General features: G+C 35.3%; 1 protein-coding gene and 1 long non-coding RNA gene across 3 annotated transcripts in view; one reads left to right on the plus strand and one right to left on the minus strand.

Annotated features, from left to right (window-relative positions):
* PNPT1 (polyribonucleotide nucleotidyltransferase 1) overlaps window positions 1-15,124 on the minus strand; it is a 44,824-nt gene that overhangs the window by 26,095 nt on the left and 3,605 nt on the right. The window contains exons 2-11 of one of the 2 annotated variants that reach the window (XM_026485610.4): window positions 11,544-11,604; window positions 10,934-11,004; window positions 10,133-10,238; window positions 9,215-9,264; window positions 7,898-7,961; window positions 7,750-7,797; window positions 6,715-6,828; window positions 1,466-1,652; window positions 447-498; window positions 28-85 (exon numbers count right to left, since the gene is read on the minus strand). In XM_026485610.4, coding sequence (XP_026341395.1) covers window positions 28-85; window positions 447-498; window positions 1,466-1,652; window positions 6,715-6,828; window positions 7,750-7,797; window positions 7,898-7,961; window positions 9,215-9,264; window positions 10,133-10,238; window positions 10,934-11,004; window positions 11,544-11,604 — 811 coding nt within the window. Of the gene's footprint in view, window positions 1-27; window positions 86-446; window positions 499-1,465; window positions 1,653-6,714; window positions 6,829-7,749; window positions 7,798-7,897; window positions 7,962-9,214; window positions 9,265-10,132; window positions 10,239-10,933; window positions 11,009-11,543; window positions 11,605-15,124 lie in introns of both variants that reach the window. The other variant, XM_026485602.4, reaches the window with a different exon arrangement.
* Window positions 1-15,124, plus strand: part of LOC113245427 (uncharacterized) — a 427,039-nt gene that overhangs the window by 20,071 nt on the left and 391,844 nt on the right. The gene's annotated exons all lie outside the window — the stretch shown is intronic.

Raw genomic sequence — 15,124 nt, forward strand, 5'->3', positions numbered from 1 at the left:
TATTTTAATTAATAAAGCAAAGTTTACCTCTTAGTTGCTCCTCTGTATCTAATCTTATCTTGTTAACAGCTTCGTCTCTGGAAATCTAAAAGATAGCTGAGGTTCAGTATACATGGCAATATTTAACATTTCTATTTTTACATTATTATACAATTAACACATTGTAATAGTACTCAGATTTCTCTACTGGTAGTATTTTTTAAGAGATTAGAGCTAGTTATTGATTTATAAGAAATATTACCTGTTTAATTCATTCAAATATATTTACACACTTCCCTAAAACTTGAATTAATCAACAAAACGAGAATGGAGATGCAAATAACTAGGTTTCTATTTAGCTTTCTGTTTAGAGATTTTTAATAAAAATTCATAAATAAGATTATGTGAATTATGACAAAAAAGAATTCTCAGAACAATTATTTAAGACAAAATTCAGGTATACCTACTTTATCATGTTCATAATCAGTAAAAACTGCATAGAGTCTTTCCATGGTGAGTCTATTTTAAGCACAAAATAAATGTCAGCATAATAATTCTTATTAATAGTATAATGATACTATTATAAACAAAATTGCAATATTAAATAGTAAGCTAAAATATTTAATAAGCATTGTATAAAGAATTAAAAATGGTATTTGTTGTTCTTTAACCCAGCTAATCTGTTTACTATTTTTAATACAATATACCAAATTTCTTTCTCCCCATCTGTCAGGGAAATCACTCACACATGGTACTATGCCCTCCCTTCTTCTTGTCAATTTATTTCACCTTAGATTTTTCTTACACATAAACTTTCTCTCCCCACTCTTTTTTAACTTCTTGCTTTTTTCTATTCTATCCACTTGGGCTGTTACTGCAGGCAACTGTTTTGTTGGGACAGTTTACATCTCTTTAGTCTCTGACTGATGGCTATAAGACCGATACTAAGGGAAATATTAACTTTTTCAATTTATTTGAAATAAAATGAAATGCTTTTCTGGTAATTTCATTCATTCTTACTGAGTACCTGCCTATATGCTGGCACTGTTTTAAGCACTGGGCATACAGAGGTGGTTATACTTGATTTCTTTTCAAGAACCTCAAGTTTCCTTAGATATTCAAATATCTTATGATTTGTCCTTTTTCCTTGTTTCCTTATGATTTGTTCTTTTCAAGAACCTCAAGTTTCCTTAGATATTCAAATATCTTATGATTTGTTCTTTTTCCTTGTTCTGTTTCCTTATCTGAATCTTAACCAATAAACTCCCTCCCCCTTTCATTTGAGATTCAAACTTAGGCCCTTGAAGTGGGAACTGGGTTTATCCTTTTTAAAGCATTAGATTGGTATTTATGGCGCTCACTTTTAAAGTAGAATGGTGCCATCTAAGAAGTAATGCAAGGATTATGCTTCCATGGGAAGTTTTTTTCTGAGAGGAAATTAAATCTGGTAACAACTTCAAATTTTCTTTTGTACAGATATTCTTACTTATGAGTGTGTTCCACAATCTCTGGTGAAGGGGTAAATAACTTCTGAGGTGTCCTCTTGGTAACACCAATTTCTTTTACCAACTGCTGGATGCCCTGAATTATCTGTTGGGTATATTTTACCCCCACTTTAATAGCATGGCAAAAGTCCTGTTGTAAAATGTTCTCCGCAGAGGCTTCCATCATCACTATTTAAAAGGGGGAAAAAAAAAGATTGCCATTGAATCTTTTACCAGTATAGCATTTGCACCTTGACATGACATAAATACTACAGATCAGTTTTGCTTATTAATGGTATATCTACCTTTTTAATTTCTTTCCTTAGCATCAGCATACTTCCAAAATGTAAACAGCAGTAAATGAATAAAGAAACCTTAATATTTGAAATTAGGTTTATAATTTTCTTGAATTTAATAAGGGATTTCTCATAATAAAGTGAAACAAAATAAACTATGCTTAATTATTAAATAACAGTTTTGATATATAATCCAAATACCATAAAATTCCACCTTTAAAAATATACAGCTGTATTTATTTTTAATATGAATTTAAAATGAAATTTAAAATATCAGCATAGTAGGAATCCAATAAATGTTTTCTGTTTAACAATTATTGGATGTGACCTATTTAATTCTGTCACTGTCACAATGTCTAATGCTTGCACAGGTGGGGGGAAATCTTTTGCAGTGATACTGTTTCAAGTAAGCCAACTAGAGGACCATAGATACTACCATAAAAAGGCTGCTTTTATGGTTTTGTGATAGTAAAACTCCTATGTAAAGCAGGGAAGCACTAAGTAGCACTTCTGACACGGTATCCAGTAAAATCTGCTATTCAGGTTTGGCTTTGGTATCTGTCAGGCCGCTAGACTCCTGCCTACTCATGTGTCATATCTGGCCCGTCTCAATTTGTACAAAAATCATGTAATGCACAGATATGGTAGTAACTATCATATTTAATATGTTTAACCACATCATGTTGTCATTAAGATTTTTATTATCTAAATCATCACTTGTAAAGCTTCTATGTGTAATCTAGAATGAAAAAACATCTCCTTATGTGCTTTGTATTGTATGTTGGAATTCCAACAATCGAAGCCAACCTCTGAAACTAAAAAAAAGATCTAACATCTGTGTCATCTGATTTCCAGAAAGAGAAGATAAATATGGCAGGCTGAAAGTACTGGAAAAATAATAGCTAGAAAACTACCCAAATTTGGCAGACATAAAGGTACAGATTCAAGAAGTTGACCAAACCCTATACAGGGTAACCCAAAGAAATACATATCCTAATTAAACTTCTGAAAACCAAAGACAAAAATCTTAAAACCAGCCAGAGAAAAACACCACCTCACCCATATGGGAAAAGTAAAATAACAGATATATCATTAGAAACCATGGAGGCCAGAAGCGAGTGGCATTTTATTTGTTAGGTGCTGAAAGAAAAGAACTGTCAACCCAAAATCCTATACCCACTGAAAATATTTAGGGAATAAAGGAATGAAGGAAGGCATAATTAGGAATGAATTGAGACTCTTAGATGGAGATTAAGAATATTTGTCACTGGCAGACCTACCCTAAAAAAATGGCTAAAGGAAGTTCTCTAAACAGAAACAATAAAAAAAGAAACCATCGAATATCAGGAAGGAAAAGTACCTGTTAAGCAAAAATGTGGGTAAATACAATATGCTTTCCTTTTCCTCTTGAGTTTTCTAAATTATGTTTGATGGCTGAAGCAAAAGCAAAAATTTTAACATGGCCTGTTGTGGTTCTAAATGCAGAGGAATATTAAAATGATTATATTACAAATGGGGGAGGGTAAGGCAAGGTAAGGTTTCAGTACTTCACTTGAGGCGTAAAGCAGCTTTTCTGACATGATACTGAGATTATACTTATATTATTCTTCTCATCATATTCCCATGACATCCTCTCTCACTTTTCGCCAAATTAAACTGAACTAGAGATTTTTAAAAATGTATTTGACATATGTAAATTATACCTCAATAAGTTGATTTAAAAGAGACTATTCATTTTTAAAAATACTTTATAAGAAAATTCCTTACAGTTTTGTGTTTATAGACCAGTGCTGTCCAATTGGGCAATTACTAGCTTCATATGGTTATTTGCATTTAAATAAATTAAAATTGTGTAAAATTAAAAATTCAGTTCCTTAACTACTCTAGCCACATTTCAAGTACACAGCAGCCACATATTCAGATATAAAACATTTACTTCATTGCAGAGTTCTACTGGACAGCACTGCCACGTAAACTAAAAATTTACACAAAAAAAGGCTGTCTTAAGTGATTGCTCTGTTAACCATTTTCAGTAGTTGAAGATTAAAGATTTTTGAGATTAGTTGAAAACTGTGAATTCTAGATACAAATTTCTTCTTAAAAAGTTTTACTGGTTACTTTTTCCTAAAGTATATCCTAGCATACATAGAAAGATGAGTGGTATTAAGTTTACCAGTTGAAAGCAAGCAGAATGTGCAGCATGATGGCTGCTGAAGTCATCTAGCAGCCAACAGCACAAAGAAATTATTCTTGTCCTTTAAGGTCATACTTTAAAGATTTGGATTACTCAATATTTTAATAATGGAATGGCAGCAATTACTTTTTTTTTTTTTTAAAGATTTTATTTATTTATTTGACAGAGAGACAGCCAGCGAGAGAGGGAACACAAGCAGGGGGAGTGGGAGAGGAAGAAGCAGGCTCATAGTGGAGGAGCCTGATGTGGGGCTCGATCCCAGAACGCCGGGATCACGCCCTGAGCCAAAGGCAGACGCTTAACCGCTGTGCCACCCAGGTGCCCCAGCAATTACTTTTTTGTATTTTTGTATCCCAGAAGTTCCATGATGATGGTATTGGACTTGGGCCCAATATTAACTTTGACACATGGACATGAAGTCAGATGTATATTTGGTGCACTGTTATGAAAGCAGAGAAGTTGATGAATATGAATATCTTCATGGAGACAGTGATGCAAAAGACATAAAATGGAGGCTGGTAATTTCTGAAACCAGTCTTACAGGCTGCTTCTGAATCACTCTCAGCCTCCTTCTAGTTACTCAAAACAAACTTCTAATGCTTTATGCAGTCTCTAGAGTCTAATTCATCCATCTAGAGAGCAAGAGGTAAGAAGAGAAAGCTAGAAGTTGCCTGTGGGGTTTTTACAGCATGCCACAGATGCAGCAAAGATCCTCAATTCATTGCTATAACATCTCCATAAAATTAGAGGGGTTCAAAGTCTAAGGCAGGTAGAGGCTATGTATTTATGACCATTCAGAAGCAAGTTTATTTCTGTGTCTTAATGATAACAGCAGGTATTAACAGTACGCCCATTAGGTACTAGGTATTAATGCTAGGCACTTTACAAACCCTGACTCAAATCTTCACAATGACCCTATGAAGTAGCCAAATCAGTTTACTAAGTGAAAGTAATGAGCACTGTAACTTTAAGCAAAAAAAATTTCAGATGCAGACCAGGTAAACTTGAGACAGTAAACTACTCAAGGCCCTTTCTGGGATGCTCAAATATGTAGGGGTCATCTGTTTCATGGCTTCCCCAAATGTTTGGGATGTTCTCTATACATTGTAATAGTTTCCCACAGTAAGAATCTCACCTTCTGGAGCTAGAATCCAACAATCATTTCCTTGCTTCCCCTGTAGTCAAGAATGCAATCACGTGTTATAGTTCTGCCTGGTGTGAAGTAAGTGAAAGTGAAAATTGCTAGCTGAGGGCTCTAGAAAAGCTCCTTGAAAGGGAAGGTGGCATACTCAGCTGCCATACACCTTTTTGTTATTCCCCTCCTTTTTCTTCCTCTTGCCTATAAATCAAGTAAGTTGGCCAGAGCTCCAAAAGCAATTTCATAAGCATGAAGATGAAGGCCACACCTTGAGGACAGCAGAGCAGAAAACTGGAAGGAATCTAGATTTTTTAAGGTATCATGGAGCCAGGGGTGCCTACATGGCTCAGTCGGTTAGGCATCCAACTCATGATTTTAGCTCAGGTCATGTTCTCAGGGTCATGAGATTGAGCCCCAGGACGGGCTCTACACTCATCATGGAGTCTGCTTGAGATTCTGCTTGAGATTCCCTCTGCCCCTCCCCTGACTGGCTAATGCTCGCATGTACTCTCTAATAAATAAAATGTTTACCCAAAAAAAGAAAAAAGATATCATGGAGCCACTATAACTGTCCTGGACTCCCTTCTTATTTACTTTAGCAACACAATTCCTAACTAATATGTAGATAACGTACAACTCATATGTGTTTTATCTACTATATAGTACCTTATTCTATCTCCATTACAGACCAATATTCCAAAAGAAGCTGGAAATGAGGTGTTTCACACATTAATTGTACACAAAAGTACTAAAAGCTTAATAGTTTATTCCCACATCAGAAGATTCCATGTCAAAAAGTCCCAGACATCAAATATCACACAGAATTAACTGATGAAACCTTAATTAATTTGTCCAAGGTTACACAGTTAACTGTGTGACAGCTGCTCGGTTTCAAACACAGGTCAGTCTATCAAAGCCAATTCTCCTTCAAGAGAACTAGGCCAATTTCCATTCATGCAATTATGACATTTTTGTTAGAAGGAGTGAGGGTGACCTATGGTTAGTTCATTTCTTCTTTATTAGTTTTCTACCTACCAGAAATAGGTCACCTTTTCCTCAAAGGACATTAAACAGCCTCTGAATGATGAATTAGCTAAATTAACATATTTAAACTAATAAAGCAATTTATTACCAGATTTAGAAATTCAATTTTGAAACTAGCTTATTGGTCTAAAAATAATTACCAGGACTGTCTTGGTAAATAAAGATTTTTGTATATTTCAATTAAAGTTATATCAGTCTTTTTAAAAAATTTTTATTTATTTATCAGAGAGAGTGCACAAGCAGGGGGACAGCAGGCAGACGGAGAAGCAGGTTCCCCACTAAGCAAGGAGCCCAATGCGGGACTCGATCCCAGGACTCTGGGATCATGACCTGAGCCGAAGGCAGACGCTTAACCAACTGAGCCACGCAAACGTCTCAAAGTTGTATCACATTCTGTAATTTTAGGTATCGTTTGATATGAGCTAAGAGCACCACCAAAATAGGGCAGCAGTAAAACAGAACAAAAATCTTTATGGCTAAGTGACAAGACACACATACACAGAAGAATATAGATGCATTTTTAAGAAGCCAGAACTTACGAGTAAAATCGAGAACAAATGTACTACTTAAACTACTTACCAATTTGACTTTTAGGTGCTCCAGCAACCACTAAATTTAAAGTACTAGAAGACATTTCTTTCCGTGTTGGGTTAACAACACACTCTCCATCAATCATTCCTATTCGCACTGCCCCTAAAATATATCAAAATACCGGCAGTTGTGTAATAAAAAGTCTCAGTTTTCAAGACACTATTCCAGTGATAGCTTCAATCCCTATCTTCAATTGTGACTACAATAAAATCCATATTTCTATGGTATTTAAGGCCCACAGAACATCCTACACCCTACCTAATAGCCTCACTGGAACACTCTGCATTGCTCAAATACATTATTTTTTCCATACCTCTGTGATTATGCTCATGCTTTTTTCCTGGGTTAGGCTATACTTTCTCCAAGGCAAATGCTTACCATTTGAGTCTACTAAGGTTCAGCTTTTATGTTGAGTACTCTGAGAAGCCCTCCTTGACAACCTGACTTCAAAAGACTAAACCCGCCCTTCTCTATCATTTTTTTTTTGCATTTTTACTATACCTTTATAATAGTCTGTAAATAATTATTTGTTTGTTTCCCCTATTTATGTTGAAAGCAAGAACTATTCCTAGACTGCCTTTCTTCCTTCAGTTCTTAGCTTAGTATCTGACATTTAGGATATTCAAAAATTATTTATTCGATGAATCATTTTTATATTGCATGATTACAACTTGTAAGAGTTGTAAGTTATAAACATACTTGTTTTATCCTGAAAGACTATGTACTCTAACAATTTCCTATCCCCCCCCCACACACACACCAAAAGTCCTTAAACAGAGAGACAACTAAGAAGTCAAAGTATCTAAGAACATAAAATCTCTAACACCATAACATGTTGCTATCAAAAACAAAACCTACGGCAAAGATGAAACTATCTCAAGGAGCTAAAAGGAGTCTTAGAATGTCATCTAATTAAACTCCCTACGAGATAATAAATCAGAGCTAATAAATCTGCTCTTGCTATAATGTGCTCACTAGTATTTCAAGAAAAGACATGCTTCTTATTTTCAAATCCTAACTTACCAATAGGTCCATTCCAAGGAATATCTGATAATGAAAGAGCTACAGAAGCTTAAAAAAAAAAAAAGAACAAAAAAAAGAGAACTGAAGTAAAAAGATTTCATTCCTTTAAAAAGACAGTCATAATTTTAATCTTGATTTTTATACTTACCACCATTAATTGCTAAAACATCAGGTTCATTAACACCATCTACTGCTAACAGATTACAAAGTACCTGGTACAAGGGAAAAAATTCAGAGCACTTAAAAAATAATCTACTTGATTTAGGAGGATTATCATTTTGGTTAACATCTTGGGCTAAAATAAAGGAGCACTCTGTGGTTAAAAGCATGAGGTTTGTAGTCAAACCCCTGATTTCTGGCTATCTTATAACTACATGCTTGACTATGGCAAATCACTTAGGCCTCAAAAGTTTCTCATCTTTAAAAGGGAAAAATAATAGCATTTTCTTAAAAGGTTTTCTGAAAATTATAGGAAACACTATTTGTAAAGCATTTACAATACTGGGCATGTTGAAAATATTTAGTAAATGTTAGCTATTTCTATAACATAAAAATACTGTTTTCTGTTTATAAGCATATACAAAACAAACTGATGAATTCCTTTATACTGCAATAATATGCCTATGTCACGTACTTAAGAAAACGACTTATTAAAAAAGAAAAAACGGGCGCCTGGGTGGCTCAGTCCCTAAGCGTCTGTCTTCGGCTCAGGGAGTGATCCCAGGGTCTTGGGATCAAGGCCCGCATCAGGCTCCCTGCTCCGCTGGGAGCCTGCTTCTTCCTCTCCCACTCCCCCTGCTTGTATTCCCTCTCTCGCTGGCTGTCTCTCTCTCTGTCAAATAAATAAATAAAATCTTAAAAAAGAAAAGAAAAGAAAAGAAAAAACAACTACTTGAGGTAGTGACATCCTTGCAAAGGTATATTTGCAAGGCACATTTATTTTTATGAAATAAATAAAAGTTCATTAAAGCATATGGGTCATTATTCTGAAAGAGAATATTATTAAAAAAATATTAAAATATAATAAAATAGAAGTTTAGAGGACCCAATAAAATAGGTAATAAAGACTAGTTGTATTGATTGTCCTAGCCTCTGACACTAATATGACTTAACAAGCCCCAGCAGGGTCTGTCCCCACCTTCCTCTATCACTCTATAAACTTTAAAACTCACCAGTTTGTTTCCTGCCTCTGGACTTTTGTGCTTCCCATTCCATCTGCTCAGAATGCTTCCCCCACACTCCTAGGTTGGCTAACTCCTACTCATAATTCGGGTATCAACTTAAATTGACATTGAATAAACATTAATTTTTAAAATTATTAATATTTTTTAAAAAGCTTAATGTAAAATAGTAGCATTACCAAAAATTCTTATTTTGTGTTCTAAAGTTTAGCCTAAGTAGTATAGAAATTCATTAAGTAATTTTTTATTGATCTGGAAACAAATAAACCTAAAGCAGAATCTACCTGTGTATCATAAAAGTATCCAGCTGGAAAGAGAGGTCTAATTGAACGATCTGCCAAAAGAAAAGAAAGAAAAGACACTAAATAGTACTGACAAAAGTCGCTTTACAGTTTACCCTTTTCTCCTATTAAACATCAGGCTGAAAAATAATATAGCTAGCTGTTCAATATGTTAAAAAAAAATCCCCTTGGACTGATTTACTGAAAGGATCATAGATAAATGTCAGTGCTTTAATTAATATATACCATGCCCTAATAACAAAAAGCTAGCAGGGCATGAACACACAAGTCTAAACTTGGGGAGCAACTTTTTATTCTGGTTCCATAGGCATCAGTTACATATATAAGCAGAGGAAAGAGACTTAAGGCCAGCAGCAGACCAAGAGAAAATCCTTCCTTGGTATTCTGTGTCTGAAAAATGCATATAAATATACACTAACAATTTCTGTATAGAGGAACTGTATAGAAGAGCTCTTCTGTATAGAAGGGCTATAAACTCAAATGATCCCAGAATATTTAAGATTTGAAAGATTATAGTCCTATTTCAGTACTTGATGAATATAATGCTTTCAAGAATTACTATGCTGAATATGAAAATGAAAAATACTAGGGATAGATTGAACAGAGTAGTAGAGGCACGAGCCACAGAATTTATATGCTCAATAGAGATTCATTCATTTCATCGACATATTTATTGAATGCCGATTTTGTGCCAGGTAGTATAACAAGTACCCAGGATTCAGTAGTGAATAAATAGTTTTTCCTTTCCTGGAGCCCACATCTGAGTGAGGGGATACAGAAAGTAAATAATCTCAGGCAATATTAATGTAAGAAACTTTAAGAGAACTATAGAATATAGATAGAAGAAATGCTAACACAGGCATAACAAAGAGAGTTAATGCCTCTATCTTACTATCTTACCTATTACTCGACTTGTAAGAATTTCTTTATCAGAAGATCCAATCTCTCTTCTGAGATAGTTTGTGGGAATTCTACCTGCTGCAGCAGCCTTCTGTCTATAGTCTACCTGAAGGAGGAATGAAAAAAAATGAAGTTCATTTGACTTCTTTTTATGGCAACAAACGATTCCCCAAGAACCACTACACAGATACTAATTCTCCTGAGGTTGCTAACAACATGGTCCAGATTAAGAATGGAGGATATTTTATTTACTTTTAGGATTTTGTCTCCCATTGGGAAGGGAAAACTGATAAAAATATTTCAGTAAACTGATTTTTAAAAAGTCTTCCACTTAGTGGACTACACAGCCTCATTATTTCCCATAGTGGCTTATTCTGGTCAAATCAAACATTTCCTTTTTAGTATCAACTCTGTTACATAAAACTGCATTCCCGTTTTCATAACAGAAAGAAGCCATAAACTCCTAAAGTACTCCTTACTCTTCACGAAACATATACTTGCAAACTCATAGTGAAGGGAAACCTGTGAAAGCAATGAATTCACTGCTATTAAACATCAAAACCTTCATGCACTTCACTGTTCTTATCAACCTGGACATTCTAAAGCATGCTTACTACTCATATGAGAATTGGTTATGAAGCAATCAGTCTAAATCTTTTAATGACTCAGTATCAAACTACAAAAGAAAATCCTTCGTTGTGTGAAGTTTAGACATTATGTACTCGTTAGACATTAGACAAAAATATTACAAATTCTACATTTATTTCATATTACTGTTCAGATAAATCAGCAAATACTTACCACCAATGGCATGAACTGGGAAGGTGAAGGTTTTGTTTTACTGACCGCTGTGACCATCACTGCAGTGTCACCTGACTTAAACATAAACAACACAGGCAAATTCCTTAAAAACCAGACATTAAAATCTAAATAGTAAGTGAGTGAATCCTTGCTCCAGTTAAATATTACTCCATGACAAAATGATAATAAAAATAATCACAACTAGTCCAATCTTGATCCCTTCTACGAGATCAGGAAAAGGCTTACTGATAGCTTAGTCACATGCAATAGTATTTTCTACTTCTTAAGAAGAAATTTAGGCTATATACAAAGAAAAATTTCTTACTTAGCACAATTAAAGAAAATAGTAAAATCACTTTCACTAGAGAAGCATTACAGAATTTATTAGCAAAATAAAACAGAACCCCAAGTTTCAAACAGATCTTAAAGGTCATTTAATATATCCAGCCCTCTGACTCCCTGGTTCTCTGGGATAGTTCTTAAACTAGAAATGTTCTGTATTAACTTACAATACCACAGTTCTAAGAAGTGACATGATGTTGTAAAGTTAGTCAGTAGCAGTCTCCATAACCATTTTTAAGATGAAAATTTAAAAATTGGGACTTTTTACCTGTACTACAGCAGAGCCATCTGCAAATCTGGCCAGTTTTCCAGAGGATATTTCTAGTTTTCTGTTTAAAAATAAAAATTCAGTACAAAAGGACTTAGGTCATCAATTCAAATCCCAGCTCAGTATAAAATAATCTAAGAGTCTAATAGAAGAACCAAGCCACATAAGCAACCACCCAGCAAAAATACAAACAAAAAAGGGATAGAATTCACAATCGTTATTAAAAGTATCAGGGGAATTTAAGAGCTGCTTAAGGAAAAATACAGAAACCAAAGCACAGGAAAAATCTGAATGAGAGATAAAGTACTTTGGGGGTGCAGAAGCTGTGTTCCTAAACGTTAATTCCCATTTACAATCTTTGTTTAGTCTGTCATCCCTTGCCTTATTGATAAAAGTAGCCTTTTAACAGACAAACAGGATCAGTTCTCTATTTAAAATCCTTTAAAGTAACCCCCAGTGCTTTCAGGACAAAATATAAATTCCTAAATATTGCCTACAAAGACATTCATGTTCAACAGTGGTGCCAAGACAAGTCAATGGGGGGGGGGGAGCCTTTTCAACCAGTGGTGCTGAGACAACTAGATACCCATATGCAGGCAAGTTGATAAAGCTGGATCTCCTTCCTCCTTGTAAATAAAAATTAACTCAAAATGTAGTATAGACCTAAATGTAAGAGCTAAAACTATAAAATTCTTAGGAAAACTCATAGGAATAAATCTTCATAAACTTTGGGTTAGACAATGTCTTACATATGACATCAAAAGCACAAGTGATAAAAGAAAAAATAAATTGTACTTTATCAAAATTAAAAATTTTCATGTTTCAAAGGGATCAAGAAAGTGAAAGAAAACCCACAAAAGAAAATATATGCAAATCATAGATCTGATAAGGGACTTGTATCTAGAATATGTAAAGAATACTTATAACTCAATAAAAAGACCACCTAATTTTAAAATTGGTGAAGGATTTGAATAGAAGTCTATACAAAGAAAATCTAAGTAGCCAGTAAGTACATGAAAATATGGTCAGCATCATTAGCCAGCCACTAGGGAAATGCAAATCAAAACCACAATGAGATATTATTCGCATCTACTAGGATGGGTATAGTCAAACAGATTGGTAACAAGTGTTGGTGAGGATATGGAGAACCCTCATATAGTATTTATGGAAATGTAAAATGGTACATCTCCCTTGGGAAATAATCTGGCAATTCCTCAAGAGGTTAAATACGTAAGTGCCAAACGATCCAGCAATTCTACTCCAAGGTAAATAGCAGAGAGAAATGAAACCTTCTTATGTCCATGCAAAAATTTCATAGGAACATTCATAGCCGCAGCATTATTCATAATGGCCCCAAAATGGAAATAATCAAAATGTATGGCCACTGATGAATGAATAAACAAAATGTGGTTTCACTGCATACAGTGGAATATTATTCAGCCATTTAAAAAATGAAGTATTGGGGCACCTGGATGGCTCAGTTGGTTGGGTGTCTGACTCTTGGTTTCTGCTTGGGTTGTCATCTCATGGGTCATAGGATCGAACCTCCCCTTCCCCCCCAAAAATCAGGCTCCTCACTCAGCAGAGAGTGTGCTTGAAAGATTCTCTCGCTCTGCCCCTCCACCCACTCTCAGGCACTCTCTCTCCATCTAAGAATAAATAAATCTTTAAAACAAAGTGAAGTATAGGGTGCCTGGGTGGCTCAGTTGGTTAAGCGACTGCCTTTGGCTCAGGTCTTGATCCTGGATTCGCAGGATAGCTCCCGCATCAGGCTCCCTGCGCAGTGGGGAGTCTGCTTCTCCCTCTGCCTGCTGCTCCCACTGCTCATACTCTCTCTGTCAAATAAATAAACAAAATCTTTTTAAAAAACTGAAGTACTGTTATGTGTTACAACATGGATGTAACTTAGAAACATAGTAAGTGGGGATGCCTAGGTGGCTCAGCCAGTTAAGTGTCTGCCTTTGGCTCAGGTCATGACCCCAGGGTCCTGGGATGGAGTCCTGCATTGGGTTCCTTGCTCGGTAGGCAGCCTGCTTCTCCCTCTACTCCTTACCCCTGCTTGTGCTCTCTCTCTCTCTGGCAAATAAATAAACAAAATCTTAAAAAAAAAATTTCCATACCTTTAAAAAAAAAAGAAACATAATAAGTGAAAGAAGGCAGTCACAAAAGACCATGTCACTGATTCTATTTTATGAAATGCTCACAATAGGCAAATCCATAGAGACAGAAAGCCTCTAGGTTAGTGGTTGCCTGGGGCTATGAAGGTTGGGGAGAAATGGGAAGTTACTGCTAATGGGCCTCAGGTTTCTTTTGGAGGTGATGAAAATGTCCTAAAATTGATTGTGGTGATGGCTGCAAAACTGTGAATTGTACATTCTAAATGGGTAAATTGTATAGTATGTAAATTATGTATTAATAAAGCTGTCTTTATAGATATTACATAGGTGGTATTATCAGTCTTATTCCCCAGCTTCCGCAGAGTACAAAAAGAGGTTATTGAAGGCTTGAAACAGATCAGCAAAACTTGTCAAAGAAACCAAAATTCATAAAAGAGTACTGTGAAGCCAAACCAACTCAGTGACTCCTGAAGATACTGAGGAAGATATTCTGTCCCACAAAGGCTGCTTCAGAAACACTATCATGGTCCAGTGCTGAATATACACATATACACGCACACTAATGCCCTGCCTGCCCTGTCCTTCATATGCAAAAGGGATAAAGAGGTAACTCAATATTTCTACCCATTAAACACTTTTGTCAGAAGTCTGAGTTCATGAATAGCATATTTATCTATTCAGATAGACTCATTTTGTTAAATTTGAAAACCAAAAAAAAAAAGCATGTATATTTGTACTATCAGTCCTAACTTTGAAAAATTATGAGGTTTGTTTTTTTTTTTAACCACAAGAAATACTTGAGAAATTCTGGATGGGTTTCTATTACTATTCAACACAGATGTTGTGATGACGGCCTACAATAAAATGGGTTTACCCTGACAGATGGAATGATGAGGTGCAGAGATAAGGCTGGAGCTGGCATAGTAGGCAGAGGGAATGAGATGCTCAGAGCCAGTCACACTGTGTAGACTCAAGCAAAGTCCCACCAATCTATCTGAAATCAGTATTAAGATTTTATGTGTAAAATGTAAGTTTGGGGTCTTGAAATTTTGTTTAATCTGGACTTAAGAATATGCTACCAGTACTTCTCAAGACCTAACAGGAATTGGCATTCCACCTAATAATGTAAGTTCTGAGTGATCCCTGTGAAAGGAAGGGGAGTGTTCTCTAAATAAACTGAAGTGGGCCCAAGACAGACAAGAGGAGCTGTGAAAGCTCTAGTTCTAGTCCATTAATGGGGATCTAGTCCATTAATGGGGACCAGAATTTTTGAAATTGCCCACAGTGGCATATTCTTTTGCATATCTATCTCAATGATAGTAAGTCTTTATTCTTTAATGGGGATATAATTTTTACAGGGGACCAAGAGAAGGCAGTAGAGAACAGAGGTTAAAAACATGGGTTCTCTATGAATAATGGTAAGCATCAATGGAATAAAATACTTGAGTCTGCAGATGACATATA

Source organism: Ursus arctos, unplaced genomic scaffold (genome assembly GCF_023065955.2).
Source record: "Ursus arctos isolate Adak ecotype North America unplaced genomic scaffold, UrsArc2.0 scaffold_8, whole genome shotgun sequence".
NCBI classification, from domain to species: Eukaryota; Metazoa; Chordata; class Mammalia; order Carnivora; family Ursidae; genus Ursus; species Ursus arctos.